Source organism: Rattus norvegicus, chromosome 12, assembly GCF_036323735.1.
Source record: "Rattus norvegicus strain BN/NHsdMcwi chromosome 12, GRCr8, whole genome shotgun sequence".
Taxonomy (NCBI): Eukaryota; Metazoa; Chordata; class Mammalia; order Rodentia; family Muridae; genus Rattus; species Rattus norvegicus.
In genome coordinates, this window is record NC_086030.1 from 12,521,045 (window position 1) to 12,539,622 (window position 18,578).

The 18,578-nt window shown below is 41.4% G+C and overlaps 1 protein-coding gene across 13 annotated transcripts in view; it reads right to left on the bottom strand.

The window, feature by feature from the left end:
* Nucleotides 1-18,578, bottom strand: part of Pan3 (poly(A) specific ribonuclease subunit PAN3) — a 124,232-nt gene that overhangs the window by 8,210 nt on the left and 97,444 nt on the right. For 10 of the 13 annotated variants that reach the window (XM_346914.10, XM_006248842.5, XM_039089925.2 and 7 more), the window contains 9 exons: nt 18,238-18,485; nt 16,041-16,145; nt 14,732-14,789; nt 11,585-11,746; nt 11,231-11,347; nt 11,043-11,144; nt 8,363-8,528; nt 7,227-7,317; nt 2,381-2,520 (listed from right to left, as the gene is read on the bottom strand). In XM_346914.10, the coding sequence (XP_346915.4) occupies nt 2,381-2,520; nt 7,227-7,317; nt 8,363-8,528; nt 11,043-11,144; nt 11,231-11,347; nt 11,585-11,746; nt 14,732-14,789; nt 16,041-16,145; nt 18,238-18,485 (1,189 nt within the window). Of the gene's footprint in view, nt 1-1,667; nt 1,739-2,380; nt 2,521-7,226; nt 7,318-8,362; nt 8,529-11,042; nt 11,145-11,230; nt 11,348-11,584; nt 11,747-14,731; nt 14,790-16,040; nt 16,146-18,237; nt 18,486-18,578 lie in introns of all 13 variants that reach the window. The other 3 variants (XM_063271439.1, XM_039089924.2, XR_010056399.1) reach the window with 2 other exon arrangements.

Sequence of the window (18,578 nt, forward strand, 5' to 3'; positions counted from 1 at the left end):
CTACAGATGTGGAAAGGAGAGCAGAAGAAGGCCACACTCCACCATTTCCACCCTCGAGCCCTTTGTGTTAACAGTGCTACACCGAATGACTGTGAAGAATTCTGAGGGTTAAAACACTGGAAGGCTGAGGGATGGGGAGTTTTCCCTCCTGTTCTTCAAAGGTAAACTGCCTGCTGCTTTCAAGGCAGTGGCTGCCCAAGCTGGCTTTAAACCCCTGGGTTCTACAGGCAGATGCCACCATACCTAACCCAAAATAATTTTTCAGTCTAAAAACGAATCTTAAATTGTGCAAAACTGAATTAGCCCAAAAGAACTGTCTTCTGCTCCATGATTTCGTGTGTCTATTACCTGTTATTTCTGGGAAATCTCTACAGACTAAGAGCTTACAAGGGACCAGTTCACCTCTTTTTCACTGAGGCAGACAACTTAGTTGCTTTTATGTCTTTTTTAACTTACGGGGGTGGGTGGGTGTGTGTGTGTGTGTGTGTGTGTGTGTGTGTGTGTGTGCGTGCGTGTGTGTGTGTGTGTGTGTGTGTGTGTGTGTAGGTAAGGTATGACAAGAACAGGTGCACATGGAGGCCCAAGAGGAGCTGATGCCCTGGAGATGTAGTTACAGGCAGTTCTGAGCTGCTGGATATGGGTGCTGGGAGCTGAAGTGCTGTGCAGGGGCAATACTCTCCTGACTGCTGAGCCCTCTCTCCAGCCAACGGTTAGATGTCTTTTGTAAGCATCTAAAAGATGGATGAAAATTTTGCTAATTTCTTATTAAAGTCTTCTCAGATTTTGGCATATAGTAAGCATTCTTTATTCTTTTTATCCCTTAAGATTTGTCTACTTTTATGTGCATTGGTGTTCTGTGTGCATGTCTGCTAGAGCTGCAGTTGCAGACCATTGTGAACTATCGTGTGGGTGCTGCGAATTGGACTAACTTGGGTCCTCTAGAAGAGCAGTCAGTGCTCTTAACTGCTGAGCCATCTCTCCAACCTCCATGTAAGCTTCCCTTCGATGAGTAAATGATTAGAACTGCACAAATTATCTTCGTTATCCACTGTAAGCACTAACATTGACAACATTCACCTAATCAGACTAAAAGCTATGACCAGCTGTGGCCACCTTGACAAGCTCTCTGCTATATTGAGCCTCAGCGTGCTGCATCTAAAATGGGGCTAATCACGACACCCTGTTTGCAGATATATTTGAGAACTAAGTACAATTCGTGTCAAAGAGTAGGTCTAGTGATGTTTATGTAATTAATAAAACAGGACTTTTTACTTATTTACTTTTTTATTGTCACTAACGAAGTAAATTTTTTACTTATTTACTTTTATCTAAGGAAACTTTCAAGTATTTAAAAAGAATAATATATGAAGCCTGACGTATTTTTATCCACTTTCAATAGGTACTAATTAGAGGGAAAATTTAGAAATATCCTCAACTTGTACTTTTTAAAAAAGAAGTATCTAAGAGATTATACAGTCTGCAGTTGTCTAGAGTAACCTGGACGGTGCACACTCGGGCTAGAGCCACACACATACCTTTATCATCTTAACTGATTATGTCTAGGTCCCAGGCAAGCACTGGCTTCCAGTGTCTCACAAGCCAGACAGTGAGGCCAATGTAACAAAGAACAGGTGGGCAGCCCCATCCTCCATCCCCCAGTTCCATACCCCAGGGCTGGTCCAAAAAGAAACTGGATCATCCAGGGCTACCCAGAAAGAGCAGAAAGGATCACTGGAAGCTAAAAGAGACTATTGATTAGGATCAATAAATTCTAATGGATTCTAGAACATAATAGGGAAAATTGGAAGAGTTTTCTTGGCATTTTTCCCCCTAGATTAAACTCACAGCTGTATTAAAAGTTGTGTGCCCTCCCGCTTCTGTCAGAGACAGTAAGGAATCCTTCAGTGGCAATGGTAGTCTACTGTGAAAGTCAAATTTATCCCAAACGTATACTCAAAGACTCGCCGGGAGTCTGATTCAGTTGAGCCGCACCCCGGGAGCAGAGGTTCATGTACATAAGTGGACTTTGAAGGAGGCGCCTGACAGCATCTCCCATGGTGTAGAGCAACACTGGCCGGGGACGTGGAAAGAGGACAGCAAGGTCCTGCTGTGTGGTGCACGCCTTAGCTGTAGCGCTCTCCAGAAGGACAGTACAAGCCAGGAGCTGGCAGCCAGTGGGCACCAGCACAACGCGAGAGGGCACCTGAGCCAGCGACTAACAGACTGGCTCAGAGACGCACCGTAAGAAACACATTCGTAGCCACAGACCGCAGGTCAGCAGCTGTTCATGTCTGCTGACTTTACACAGTGGGCGGCTCCTGAGGAAATTTCTAACTTAACCACAGAGGACCACTCTGCTTCATGAATTATTAAAACTTACAAGATGAGGTTCTTCAGGTCAGAGGAGTAGTTGATTGTCACCAATTCCATGGCTTTCTGTAAATTTTCTCGTTGAATTCCTGCCAAAGAGTTGCAAGCCAAAGCCAACACAACTTTTCCTAATGATATCAGATCTGCTTGCTGACATGAGAGAATAAACATACCGTTTAATTTCTACTTTACAGGAATACTTTCAAGCACACTGAACACATCACCTAACAGGAATAGCACACTGTAACAGAGAGGGGGGAGTGTGTGGCTACTGGACGGGATCCCTGGGACTTTGCTGAAAAGGATTTCTGGGCCTCTCTTTCACTGTCTCATTTGATGAATAGGTCCAAAAATTTTAAGGCATCCAAGGCATCCTAATGAATGCATTTCTAGGACCACACTTTTAGGAAACATCACTGTAAACAACTCACACTCCAATTATGGAACTGCTACTTCCAAAAGCTTTCATGTTATCACTGGGGCTGGCAGGGTGGGCGGAGATTGAGGCCGGCACCAAGACAGCTCTGAAGTCAGCTTCCTCCTCCCACCTTACACGTGGCTACAGAGATCCACCTCAAGAGGTCTCCAGGCTAACATGATAAATGTCCTTATGTGCTGAGCCCCAAAGTTTGTATTTTTATTCTAAAATTTTAAATACAAATGATACTCTTCCCTGTTTCACAGAACTGAGGGTCACCACATGCTTGCTTTGCTAAGATGACTGTGACCAAACACATTTCATGAGTTCAAGATAGCCATGTGAAGGTGACAAGACAGCCCACTACAAGCAAGCATTCAGAACACAATTATAGAACATCAAAATGGCACACATCACTGACACCCGTGTCTTTGTTTTCCAACAAAGAGCTATTTTCGCTTACTGATGGTAAAGGTCTTTGAATTCTTTATCCCCTTCCCCCATTTGTCTTAAAAACAATTCATTACCATGAGGCTTTCCTTCTCAAGCAGTGTTCAAAACCTTTCTAATGCTGTGAGCCTTTAATATGACTCCTCATATGGTGACACCTAACCATAACATTGTTCTCATTGCTGTTTCCTTTCATGACTGATTTCACTATTGTTATGAATTCTAAGAATCTGAGTGACCCCTGGGAAAGGGTCATTTGACCTTTAAAGGGATCACAACCCGCAGACTGAGGACCACTATTCTTCTGAGCACTAATTACAACTCTAGTAGACAAAATGGCCCCCAGGAATAGTCCTCTGCAAAGACAACCATCACATGCCTAAAGGAACGCAGTTGCTTTATGCTCAATATACATTCAAGTAGTTGTTATTGAGGATTTCTATAAATGCTTGGGGTCTGGGGTCTGGGGTCTGGAGTTGGTGACTGCATGCGGGTCATCTACTGAGCCATTTTTGTTTCTTACAGGAATTTCCAAAGAGCTCAAACACAAACCAAACAGAAATGGTGCGTAAGCAGCCTCCTGCTCTCCTGAGTTTTGGTGTTACCCACTAGCGGTAAAGTCTAGGGGTTGGTGTCTCAAAGTCCCTACTGACGACATTCCTAGTGGCTGAGAAGCACTAGGCCGTGAAAGGGTATGAAGTGGGCGTGTAGGGAGCCAGGGATTCTGAGGCAATCACCAGTGAACTGCAGCAACGAATGGCTATCCCCACCATCTTACCTAAATAGAGCTTAAGACAACATTTAACTGTTCGAACTCAACATCTGATTCAAAACTACTAGTGTGGGCCTGACACTTTACACATGAGTTTCTATGGTCAGGAGAAAAACTGAGTAAACTTACAAAATATGTTGAATTTATTGGAAGAAGCCAAGGATTCAGAAGAGATTTAGGAGCCCTGACAGGAGTATGGTGGGGAGGGTGGGAGTTGTGGGGACAGTGTTACTGTCATCCCTGTCTGGCAAGGGCACTACTGAATGTCAGGAGTCCTTCAGTCAACTTAAGAGCAAATGAAATCTCCCAAGTTATGCTGATGAGATTATAAAACCTTTGGCTTTGAGAAATACAGAGTATTTTGCATTTCTACACGGTTTCAATACAACATGGTCAGCAAAGTAGCCTATAGGCGGTTATCTATTAAGTGTGTGAACAGCTTGCACCAACAGACAGCCTCCCAATCTTTATAACGGAACAAGTCTCAGTCTGGCTTCATCCTGGCTTGATGCCTTCCTCCTAGAATATTTCATTTCCTATGTGAAAACAAAGGTACACAGGAGAGTGATTTATGTGGGTTTAAAGAAACAGTGCTCCGCCTCTCTAGAGCTGACTCAGGATGCAAACATCCACTTGCAGAAATAAGATACAGACACACACACCAGTTTACATTACAACTGTCTTTTTAATAAAAGATTAACAGTCTTCATTAGTTAAGAAATTTTAGCATTAAAAACTCTAGGAACTCTATTTTCCCCCCTTATTTTCCAGCTACATAATTTTCCACTTATTTTGCTTCTGACCTCCGCCTGCTTCTCCCCCCACTGCCGAGTTCAGGAGGTTTCCCCCAACTCACTTTCAGTGTCTTCCTGATTCTCGGTCTCTCTTGTTTCTTTCTGAGTCTATCTATGGCTCTGCTTACATCCACTTTACTGAAAGTCAAGTCTCTAGTCACGAGTATGAAACAGACTATGAGAAATAAGACTACAAGACACAATGCATGCCTCTCTCCTGAGCTCTCTTTTCTGTTAAAAAACCAAAACAAAACAAAAACTAAACCTCCCCTTTGGGCTTGTCTATAAATCCCTCCTAGGCCTTGCTATAATAGTCTATATAAAAATCTTCTACATACATACAACAAAAAGAGAAAAGAAACCTGACATATTCATTTTACTGAAAACTAAAGAAAGTGACACTTGTTTGAAAGCTGACAGTTTATAAATAAAGGCACTTTCTGACTTACAAAATGGTTGCCCAGGCTTGTAAAAAAAAGGCTGGTTGGTTGTAATTCAAGGTAATCTCTCCGTTTTAAAAGAGCCTCATTTTACAAGGTATTATACAATAAAGTAAAATAGTACCCATTTGCAAAAAAACAAAAAAGTGACTCAGAACATTCAAACTAGTCTTATTTTATATTAATCAGAGATATTTTTAGTGCTGGAGGTTGAATCCAAGGTTTTGTGCATAGCTCCTTAGTCAGATACTAACTTTCAAAAGACAGTTCTTTTTTTTTTTTTTTTGGTTCTTTTTTTCGGAGCTGGGGACCGAACCCAGGGCCTTGCGCTTCCTAGGTAAGCGCTCTACCAGTGAGCTAAATCCCCAGCCCCTCAAAAGACAGTTCTATCTAAAATAGAACACTGATAATTTTAAGACGTGAGTTTCATTTTTCAAGTGGGACAAGAAGGTTCTAGATTCCTGGTAGTACTGACTTTAAATATTATCCAAAAATGTAGTATAACTTTCTTAAGACAGATTCAGCTCACTAGTAGTTAGTAATTTTCAGTCACATTCTGGCTGCCTTACAAAGTAGCCAGTTTATTCTAACTTCAAGCTCACTGTCTTGCCTCCAGCCTCCTCCCTAGTGCACGCGTAGCTCACTGCTCACTTTTGGATGGAGATAAAAATGAGGCCAATTAGTTACTACATATAAAGCAGCAGCAGCAGCAGCAGACCCTAATAAATAATCTTCCAAGAAAAGAGAAGGAATGAACCACATTTAGATGGAAGAAAGCTGCTGCCGGGGGTGAGTGCTGAGCTCCCATCCGGACTCTTTCCCACAGCGCCTACTAGATACCATACCAGTGTAAACCAAGGCAGACTGCTAAGGTAGGCAGAGCCAAGCGGAGTTAAGACAGGAAAGGCATGCATACAAATGTGTGCCCGAGTACTTCTAAATCCCAAATAGCCTGGCTTGTGGTTCAATAGCCACAGACTGTTGCATGAAGCCAAAAACACTGCCTAGGGTTCTTAGTCCTCACCCCATCACTTCCTTGCCTTTTGTTCTTGCCTTACTCTAATGTAAACTAAAACTTCTTTTGAAACAAACCAAAGTTCAACAGTGGAGGGCAACAGAACATCTGTTCATGTGATGAAACCACTCTGCCTTGGCTCAAACCTCAGGTTAACATGCAGCTAAACACAAATGAACAAATCTCCCATGACTTCTTCCACAGCTGCATGTCCCAACGTGAAGCACTGCAAGACACACCGGCTACCCCAGCTTCCTGACACACGGCAATCAAAATGGAAGCACCTACTCCTACTCCTTCCCCATGGGGACAGTCTCTTCGTTGTTTTTTGCAGTACTGGAGCAGGGCAGGCAATGCAGAGCCTGGAATCCGCTAAGAACTGCTCTACCACTGGACTACATACCCAAGGATGGCTTCCTGAAATTCTATCCAGTAGCATATTAGTACGGAAATAGTTAACAAAATAGCTAAGAACACTATAGAGCCTGAATAAGAAATAATAGAGTGAGGGCTGGAGAGGTGACTCAGTGGTTAAGAGCACCGACTGCTCTTCCGGAGGTCCTGAGTTCAAATCCCAGCAACCACATGGTGGCTCACAACCATCCATAATGAGATCTGATGCCCTCTTCTGGTGTGTCTGAAGACAGCTACAGTGTACTTACATATAATAAATAAATCTTTAAAAAAAAAAAAAAGAAATAATAGAGTGAATTTAGAGAATAATAAAATTCTGGTAATATACAAGAAATGACAGGCTTTACACAACAAAGGAAAAACACAGAACAGGGAGCTCTAACGTCAATCCTTGGAAAATACTTAGAAGGACAAGCATCCTACGAGTAAACTAATAGGCCTGAAACAGTGAGTGGGGGAAGACTTAAAACCCCAAACACTTTAAAACGAAGCTTAGCCTAAGAGGAAAAAAAATACACAACCAAAATAAGCACCCATACTAATTCTTACTCACCTGGTATTGAGCCATTAACGCCAAAGGATTATTATTTTGACTGTTATCAAATGTTAAAACATCAAAAACTCCTACACAATTTACTCGTAACCTGTAGGGATCAAAAAATTTAAAGAAAATAATTATACTTTTCTTAGTATGTATTAAGGAATATTTAACATCTCCTGATATTACGACAGGACCTAAAATGTTAATGACTGACTTCTATCTCCATCCTCCCCACCCACAAAACCAACCATTTCAGAGATCACGAGACTCAGGCTGAGAGACATTAAATGGTGTGATGAGAGTGGAGGTGATGATGTGTAACATACAAGCTGCTGGACTTGTGAAAGGAAACTACTTACTTCCAACCTTGCTAAATGAATGCAGCTGGCACTGCTCCTAGTGTCTTCCTTGCATTGCCTCAAAGCTCTCAGCGAAGTTAGTCCAGTCACAGCCCCATCTAGCAGCACCGCTGAAGCTCAGAAAAGCCAAACCTCCCTCAAGTATCACCAGGCAAGTAACAGCAAGAAAATGGACCAGGGCACTTTTGGGCTTTCTTGGTTTGGTTTTACTGGGTGTATGCGCATAGGGTTTCTTTCTATGCTGCAGCCCCAGCTGCTAGCCTCCCAAGGAAGGAGACTATCGGTATTAACTCTGGGTCCAGCCACTACCTTCACTCCCAGATGCTATACTGCCCAAAACAACTCGCAGAATATTACAGCAACTAAAAAGTTAGCTGACATTAGGGTGTCTGTCACCTCACTCTATTATCCTGAACACTTAGAACCTAGTCAACAATCATCCAATAACTTGTTAACAATGCAAACTCTGCAGACTTCCTACAAACAGCTGTGCAGGTAGAGACCCCCAGTCTGAGATTCTAACTTATGGTGCAATTGAAGAATGATGGTTCTATATGAAAAAGTGGCATCGTTACTTTTGTCTTTATTCCCAAATATCTTTGTGACCCTTGTCAAACTTTCTAAGGATGGTTCACAACCATCTGTTAACTCCAGGGAACCCAATAACTTCTTCTGGTTTCCACAGGCACCAAGCACATATGGTGTACATATACATATGCTGGCAGAAGACTTAACACACACAATAAAGAGACTGTTAACCTAGATTCAAAACATTGAAAATGCTAGTACCTTGTTTTGCTGGTTATCAGAATCTTCGTTGGGTCCATTACTCTACATGCCAACCCTGCTGTATGAATGGTACGCAGAGCAGAACTCAGCTGGACAATATATGCCCAAATGAGAGACTCTGGCAACAACCCAGCATGCTGCCTGGGCAGCGGTCCATCATGCTGGCCTAGAAGGCAAATGAGAATCCATTAAGAACAGTAAGGGCCTAACGAGCAAGTCCAGGTGCCTCTAGAATTGAGATTATAGGTCTTATACTGCTAGGGTAGTGGAGATCTCACTAAAGGACTCTTTTCTTTTGACCAAATAAATGCTGAACAAGAACAAATGACTTAAAAAGCAGTACCCTCACCAATGATGAAACAAACAAGCTACTATCAACGTAGCTGTTGGTACCTGAACAACTTTTATAAGTGTTTCTGTTTGTCTATTTTGTGGCACTGGGAATTTAACCCAGGTACTCGCACATTCTAGACAAACTGCTCTGCCACTGAGTTCCATGCCCAGCTTTTAAACTGCTTTTTCATCATACCTTGCGGGTCAATGTCAATATTTAACTAAATAACAGAGACATAAAAACTTAGTCAGGGGCTGTGGCCCTGCCTATAATTCTGGCACTCAGGATCAGATCAGGAGCACTGCTGCAAGACTGAGGCCAGGCTGCTCTACAGAAGACTTCAGGCTCAGGACTAGTCAGGGCTATAAAACACAACCTTATTTTAAAAATATCATGAATTAAAAAAACAAAACAAAACAGTGATTATGCAACTATGGCTCGGGACAACATTTTTAACAAGTGCCAACACAAGGACCATTTCCTCTCCATTTGGACAGAACAAAGACATCACATTCTGTAAGGAATGTCTGAGCCATCTCCAAACAGCTTTGCAGGAGCAGCTAAGGCGATGCCAGAGAGGAGGAGCCAAGAGAGCCCTGAAACTGACCTGAGGAGTAGACACTGCTCAGCATGCATGGAGGTCAGCTCACAGCACCACAGCCAAAGGAAAGACATTCAAATAAAACCACGAGATAGATATGATCATAAGGAAAAGGGAGTTCTGGTTATTCGGCTTTGTTGAAAAGGATCTCACTGCGTTGCCCTGGTTGTCCTGGAACTACTCGCTATGTAGGTTGCCTATGTAGGTTGGGCTGGCCTTGAACTCAGATTATCCATCTGAATCTGCCTTCCAGATGCTGAGGTTAAAGGCATGTGACATTACACCTAGCTATTCTTTTTGGTTTTCTGAGACTAGAATCTTACTCTGTAAGATCTTAGCCTCCTAGATACTAGGACTGACAGTGTCTACTTAGAGCAAACACATAGGTTTTACTTTCCATAAGGTTCGACTCTGTGCTATTCACGTCCCTTCATTTAATCTCTTATGATTTCTATATAAATACATTGTCTATACCTCACATCATCCCCATCTTCTACATGATGCACTTATGACAAATGTGCCTTTTAAAGACATTGTTGCTAACACAACAATCACTGAGTAAGAGAAACTGTAGCCATTCATGTGTGTGGTGCATGCTGGGAGGTTAGCAGAGTGTAGAGCAGGGAAGGACGGACTCTGAGAAAATGCAAACACGGGTCTTTAGAACGGGTAACATGCTCTGAGTGGTTCTCACGGCGAACACTGGCAGCGCATGCAGGTATTTCTGGCATCAGGGCTGAGCTAGAACAAATGATGCAGCCCACACGTCAACAGAGCAGAGGCTAAGACAGCTATAAATCAAAGCCAACAGCCACCTCACAGGTGCTGTTACTAAAATAAACATGAGCCACAACCACACGGCTTTAGGGAAAAGCTGCACCACATCCTCCAAGAAACTGTGCCGTGTCTCCAGATGACACGACAAAAGGAGAAATGACCACACTGCCTGACAGGTTTTCAATGTCAACCCAACACACTATGTGGTAACCACAACTGCTTTCAACTGTCGGAATGCAGAAGCAAGGCTATGAGCAAACCCAAGTTCAACAGAGGCTGAAGATTAAAACTACAGCAAACAACGCAATGCTTCAGTTTGGTTCCACAACAAAACCAGACTGTCCACAAAAATAAAAATTTTGACATCTCAAAATGGATTTACGTTTTCTGTGGTGTCACTGTCCGTCTAAATGAGCATGTTTTAGACTGCAATTATAAATTTTTAGGTTCCTTGAAATATATGAATTATAAAATGACTAATTAAGCAAATATTAGAAAAGGAAAAAAACCCTTACATTCCATTTTAAAGTAAAGTTGCATTTTAAAGAACTGACTGACATTTAACAAACAGCAGCATTACTTAGGGAAGTGATTTCAGAGGTGATCACACTGGATGGTAAGTTAAGTCTTCACATTATGCTCACAGGAGGTTTTCTGTCTTATGGGATAGATCCAAAATTTTTATATCCTGTGGGACATATCCAAAATAAACCAAAAATACTGGTATGAAATCTGAGTCAATACGCACATTTTTCCTAATGTGCTGCAAACCAACTCAATTCTTTGAGATACTTTATAAAGTTCAGTAAGGACCTTAAACTGGTAAGGAAAGTTTGTGTGTGCTTTAGTAAGAGCCTACCCCACGGGTCAAAGCATGCATTAAATCAGTTTGAGTGTGCGCTCCAGTAAGAACCTACCCCACGGGTCAAAGTGTGCATTAAATCAGTTTGCGTGCATCTCTTTCTTACCCCACTTTCTCTTTGTGAAGTAAGCGTCAGAATTTGGGTCATTAAAGTGTCTGCTCATCATAGTTTCTCCTCCAGCATGGAAATCATACGCGAACACAAGAGCTTACAAGGGAACAGAAACACACATTACAGAAGCCCGACCCAGACAATGAAGCCCATGAGTAGAACCCACAGGACTGGTTACTTACAAGGCTCGGAAAATGCTTTAGTGGTAAACACTTCACGCAGAGTTACAATATTTGAGTGCTGAATTTTTTTCCACATATCAACCAACACCATGCACTTTGTGTTAACAAGACGAAAACCTAAAGAAGAGAATTCTCTACTACAATCAACTGTAAATGACAGCTCAAGAGAAATTTGACTTTTTTAAAGTAGTCTATGTTGCCTGAAAGTTATTAATCTCCAAATGGGGACAAAAAAAGAAGAAGAAAAAGAAACCCTGTTCTCCAAACATGCATGATAATATAACACTGTTTATGTGAAAGTATGAATAATCTTAGCAAAAGCAATATATTTCTGAGGAGATCCACCTTCCTTACCATGTATCCTTCGAAGGCAATATGGCAAATCATCTTTGCTATTTACAGCTTTGTAGCAAGATGTGATATATCCAAAATTACTTGATTTCTGTATCCGGTTTGGGGGTGGCAGTGGTTCTAGAGGGAACAGACTATGGTAGCTGTCAACTTCTGTAGGGACTGCTGGAGTAAGTCACAGAAAGATCATTGTCAATGACGGACATTCATAAATCTCTCTCAATAATAAAGAAGAAACCAAATTTATTACAATCTACTGACAAATCTTAACAGATCGGTGTCACGAGGCAGTGTGTGTTTGACAGACTTGTTACAAACCCAGCAGACCAGGTTATGGAGTAGCCAAGCACAAGCGAAGCTCACAGTCTCAAGTTATTTCTGTCTCTTGGCAGCACAGTACAGGGATTTTTGTTCTCAAAAATAATTACTAAAAATGAGTTATTACTTGATATATTAAACATTTTATTCTAATATTAGTAAGAACCAAGATAGATTTTTGAATTATCTTTAGAGCATAAATTTAATAAATTGTATTAAATAAATAAATAAGTTGTATTAAATTGGGAAGTGTATCCATGCATGTATACGCATGCATATCTATGTGTGAACCTATGCGACATAAAACTCTTACAAAGAAGTACAACTAAAAAAAACTATGCTTCCCCCAAATAATTAAGAGGCACAGTGAAATCAGTGCTCGACAGTGAAAGTAACCGTCAGGTGATGGCGCAAGAGTCAAACCAGCTATGACATTTGCAGCAACCTTTCTGATCACTACTCTGGTTTTTAACAAGCAACTATTCGAGGTAAAAGACAGATACACAAAGATCTCCACAGCAACCACTGTCAAGGCTTCAGGAGCTGTACTCTTGAATGTGTGTGCAATGGCCGTACATGATTTGTTTGAAAGAGATCATGAAACTCTTAAGGTTACCGAATGTAGGACTTTTAGCACTGTCCCTCCTTCAATCTGTCCCACTGTGACACACCACTGTCGACTTAACGAATATCAAGCCCCTGAAGCTTCCTCATGATTCTCCTGGAACACAGTTCTCTGAGCTGTGGTCCCACTCTGAACCCTATTTACTATAAACAGGCTGCTGGCCTGTTTTATGAGCGCTGTCTTGTGCTAAGATGTGTTCCTTTTATCTCCAGGTGATTTAGTTGTTAACTATCATTCTATTCTTGTGTTCACCTCAGTCTAATAAATCCATATACTTACTCATAACTAAAGGGGTGCTTAGTATTAAAATAACTAATGTAAAAAATATACTGCAGAGCTAAAAGCCCAAAAGAAAATCAAATGAAGACTACACGCTCTACAGCTCACTTCCAGATCATACTGAAAATGACAGTGATAAGGAGTGGAAAGGGAAGAAGAAAAAAGAAATGGTAGGTAGGGTGGGTTTTAGTTTCTTCTCCTCCAAGAGCCGTATCAACCATCAGCTAGATTAAGAGCTCTCAAGTATACAGAACTCAGTGCAGCAAGCCCATGGCCACGGCTCTCAACCCTAGCCCAATTAACACTGTGAAGAGCCGTCCTGCACACACAGGGTGTTGACAGCATTCCTGGCCTCCAGCTACTGCCTGCTGTAGACACCGCTCACAGTGATGACAACTAAAAAGGTTTTGGACATGGCCAGCGTTATCTGAGATGGGAAACATGCTTGGCTACAAGTGAGTCCACACTGATGAGACAGAAAGAGAAGACAGCAACAACAGACTGACATGAGCCAACGTGAGACTAAGGCTAATGCAATGGTGAGCATGGCTAGGCACTCATCCCATCCCAGCACTCAGGAAACAGCAGCAGAGATAGGCAGACTGGGGACTCCCAGGCCAGCTAAGGCTACACAATGAAACTGTCAAATAAAAAGCTAACCGAAAAAAGACACAGTGAACCTGAGAAGCAAAACTGTCAGTTACAAAAATGAAGGGCTCGGGTTGGGGATTTAGCTCAGTGGTAGAGCGCTTGCCTAGCAAGCGCAAGGCCCTGGGTTCGGTCCCCAGCTCTGAAAAAAAGAAAAGAGAAAAAAAAAAAAAATGAAGGGCTCTTTGATTAGGACATGTTTGAACATAGCTGTACAAGACTAACTTAATAATAATCTTTAGTTTATACTATTCAGGCCACTGGTTCACGCGTATGAAGCACTACAGAGTGTTATCTGAGCTATGTAACTTCATAGAAAGGGGCATGTCGCATGCAGTCGCCCCGCCTCGCTTCTCCACTGTCACTAACACTCTTCTGTGCTGCCGTCAGTGCTTTCTTCAGAAACTCGTCCACTGCTCTTAAGATGAGCATTCGGACTGCTTCAGGTTGCCACTGCCTTGTGTGCATTTACGACTACCTTGTCTATCATCCAGCTGAAAAGGTCAAAGTTCACCTGGAAACACCAGGTAAATAGCGGCATATAGTTTTGAGTTTTCCAAAGCAGTTGCATGTCCAACAGTTTAAACTCTCGTCATATTATGAGCACACAGATCTATATCCCACCACTGTAAATTGGCCAAGTTTTAAATCATCTCCTACATGTGTTTCCTCTTGATAAATCATTTCCTACGTGTGTTTCCCCTTGAAACATCCACTGGCTGAGGATCATCCATCAAAGTGCTCACACTCGTCTCCGGCCACTTTCCCACCAGGCTTTTCGGTCAGGCCCTGTTCTCTTATTTCTCAATTGTACGGATTACAAATCTCTCCTTCCAAGTTCTAGTTCCTCTTTAACAGCAGATGTCTTTGGGTCATTTTTAAATTTTAACTTAGAAGAATTTATCTGTGTTTTGTTTTTGTGGCTTTAGCCTCCAGCGCTGGGGAGTAAATCAAATTACCAGCCCAAGTATTTCCACTGAGCTAAATCTACAGTCCAGAAAAAAGGCTTCTTTGAGTCATGCAGTAAACCTTGTCCTATCAAAATACTTTATCAATTTAAAGGTACACACAGTAGGAGTTATAAAGTTTTTAGGCATATAAATCCTTAATCTATTAATTTTTTTAAATGTGGCTTAAGATAGGATCCAATTTTTTTTTTTTTTTTTTTGAGACAGGATTTCTCTGTGCAGCCCAGGCTGTCCTTGAGCCTGCTGTAGGCCAGGCCGTCCTCCAGCTGCCTTGCCCGAGGGTTGGGAAGAAGATGTCGTCATTCATTTTACCTGGCAGATCTGCTTGATCAATCTGAGCCATTGTTATTAAATGTCTGTTGATCAGCTCCTAAGAATAGGAAATAAGGATATTGATAACAAATTCTAAACAGAGGTTCTGTAATCTAGATTTTTGCATTATACCTAAATAATTTTCTACTTAATTATATATATGTTAATACTCATAACATTTTTATATGTTACTATGTATCAATTTCAATTCTAGGGATACTATCTCCAAGTCTGAATCTAAGTAAAAATAATAATAGAAAAAATAAAGATGATGGTGCACAAACCTTTAACCCCCAGCACTTGGGAGGCAGAGGCAGGCAGATCTCTTGTGAGTTCCGAGGCCAGCCTGGTCTACAAAGTGAGTTCCAGGACAGCCAGGGTAACACAAGAAACCCTATCTTAAAAAACCAGAAAAGTGCTATGAATCAACCTGAAATATATAAGATCTATTAATGTAGTCAAGAATTCATTCTAAAGTTATGCAGAAACTGAGGACATAGATCAGTGACAGTCAGTATTGGCCGGGCATGCACAAAGTTCTGGCTCCTATCCCCAGTACGGCAGAAAGCAATAAGGTGTACATCACACACACACTGCATGCATAAGTGCACTGAAAACACTTTCTATGAAATAAAAATACTTTTGAGAATGTATATATAAGCTATAAATAGCAAGAATATCCAGGTTGTTTATGACAACCAATAAAACAAAGGAGTAAGTTATGAAGCTTAATTCTGTGTCAAATTAATAGAAATAATTTAAAGGTTAAACGGCACTTAAATTACATGTTTTCTTTTTTTTTGTTGTTGTTGTTCTTTTTTTCGGAGCTGGGGACCGAACCCAGGGCCTTGCGATTCCTAGGCAAGCGCTCTACCACTGAGCTAAATCCCCAACCCCACATGTTTTCTTTAAGAGCCCTTTCCATGTGGGATGGCTCAGTGCCTGATAGTCTCAATTTTGTTCCCAGTACCCACACAGTAGGAGAGAATCAGCTCCCATCTGTGCTCTCCCTGACACATTCCAAGTGAGCAGGCATGTTTATGTACACACACACACACACTCACACACACACACAAATAAACCCATGTAAAGAATCTCTTCTGTACAAAAACCAAAATACAGAAGGGTGACACATTTAAATAGTAAGTCTGTATTTTATACTCTAGTACATTATATAAGATTTCCTTAAACATAAAGCTTCCGGCCTAAATCTGCTCGCCTAGGAGACTGTGTGACTACAGAGTGCTCTGTAGATTTTCCCGACTGAGGCACAGCGATGGCCAGTCTGTCCTAGCTCCCGAAAGCCTACCTGTCGGAGCTCGTCGGCCATGAAGAAGGAAGGTGCGTTTGCTTTGGGTTGCATGTAAGCAACATGAGGTGCAGTTGGTGGGTAAATATGATAGTTTGGAAATACCTAAAATGGCAAGGAGAAGGAAAATATGATCAATTTTTCTGTTAGTAAGATTTATATAATTTTCATAAGTTTAATTTTTATGATAGTAATAAATTCTGGAATATTTCAAATACAATTATGAGAATACTTTCTGAATGAATTCATTTCATAAATCTATTTCAACAATTTTAAAAACAAGAAATTTTTTAAAAGTCTAAGAAGAAAATATTTATTCAGATATAAAATTTCAGCTCCACTGAGAAAGCAAAAATAACTCTTTGAAAGAATGTTCTATTCCAACAGTTCAGAAGTGGACTTTAAACCAACTGGAGAGAGAAAGAGAAGCCGTGAGGCTCTGCCGGGTGGAGATGGTCTGGCAGCATCTCTGTGGCTAGCACACCTGTCGCCACTCCAAGCTCAGACACTCTAGGTGTCAGTGGATAAGGCTGCCTCGGCCCCACCTCCTCAGCTTCCTTCTCTCATCTGCCCCCACTCAGGGCCTTCCTTTTGTCCCTATGGTGTCTCCAAGCTTCTCCCCACGTCCACCCTAGTGGTTTCTTTCCTCTTTCTTAGAAGTAAATTTAGCTGCTTTTTTGGCCTTTTATTGTTGTCATCCTCAGACATTCAGCTGCTGTGGAATGCAACTATAAAGTAAAACTATACAACCTGGGCCTGCAGAGAGCAAAATTGCCTTTTTCTTGCCTTGGTTTCCTTCTATCGGACAATTAGGTTTAACTATCTCAGGCTTGCAAAAAAATATAAATACGGCCAGAAGACTGAAAACATTGTAAAATATACTCATCTCTACAGACACAGAGACATTTCTGGGACAAGCAAACCTCTACATATTTCAGTGCAATTTCTTTCTATAAATAAAAATTTTTTAAAGTATCAAAAATTATTAAACCGGCAAGATTTTGCTTGAAAGGAACAAGGTGCTCCGCCTTGATCATCGCATTGTTCCATGGTTTGTGATGCACACACCCAAAAAGAAACACATCAGAAGACCTCACTAATGGTTTCCTCAAGGTATTTACAGGACTTACAAGGTTTCACATTTATTTCTACAAGGCAGGGGATTACTTACTATGTTTCTCATGTTTTAAATAAGAAAACTATCTTAAAAGTACAAAGACTTGAGTGTAAAAATCACAACAGGTCTAAACTTTCCAAAAAAAGGCAAAGAAACCTGTTTTCCTGTCACTTAAAAAGATCTTTTGCAAAATATTAAATTTAATTTAGTCTGACAATCAAATTGCGCTTACTGAAACCCAGTCAGATTTCTATAGTTTAAGCTCCCATCATTTTAATGGAATTTGTTTTGTTTTGTTTTGAACTCAAGAGCTATTTACTAATTTCTTTAGTTTTGTTTTGTTTTTTTTTTTTCTTTAATGTAGACAAGGCAGTGAGGCCAAAAAGAGAGGCACTAAGTAACACAAGGGCACCCCCAACTCCCCACACTGCTGGCTCTCTTGCCCTTTCACCCATCTCCTGGCACTGATGATTCACCCTAAGAAGAAATCATTCTTCTGGCTATGTTCTTCCTCTCTTGATCTATGTAAGCAAGTCTATCCACCCAGCATACTCTTCCTTTTACGTGGTGATTCTCTTCCTAACACTAGTCATTTGGCTGCTCGCTATCTTGTCTGAATCCTTTCCCTCCTTCACAACAACCACACGACCAGCCTTTATCACTGCATGCCAGTCTGCAAACTAGAGCTCTGCCTTTTACTGTTTTATCTGAGCCAACAGGCTCATCCATTTGCTTTCAATAATTAAGATACAGCCTACTTTCTTCAACATCTTCTCAAAGGTAGACCTACTTGCCCAGTAACTAGGAACAGAAGCCAGAGACCATCAACTTTAGCTAGCTCAAGTCTTACGGTGGTAGCCCTGCAGTGGCAGCCCCAGCACACTAACACAAAGTACACAACTACAACCCGATTTCCAAATGAAATTAGGAAGAATCACATCAATTTAAAGATACGAGAGTAAGCTAAAAAGTAAAGTAATTTTTTTTGTCCCTAAAAACCTTCCAACGTTGGAGGTGACCACATTAGTTAAGGAGCAGCTTTTCTAAGAGCACGGATTCCCTCTTTAATGGAAGCCATACCATTCCAGTCAAAGGTGCTGGAGTTGTATCTGTATAGAAGTAAGTCGTCCCCCCGACAGTCTCCTTCTGGATCACTTGACCAGAGGACGGAGTCTGAGGAACAGGGTTATTGGCAGGAGTGGAGGCACTAGGCGGCACCATGAAACTTGCTGGGTTTGGAGTGTGGCTTCTTCTTCTAGGAGCAGGAGAGGTGTGTGGAGTAATTTTGGGGGAATGGAGAGGGGAAGATCCAGCAGACAGTGACATTCCTGGGGAAGATGCAAAACAGGGTCTTAGTGGAATAGCACACTGGTTTTAGAGGGGAAAAAAATGGGAAAATAAAATGCAAACACTCATGTGAA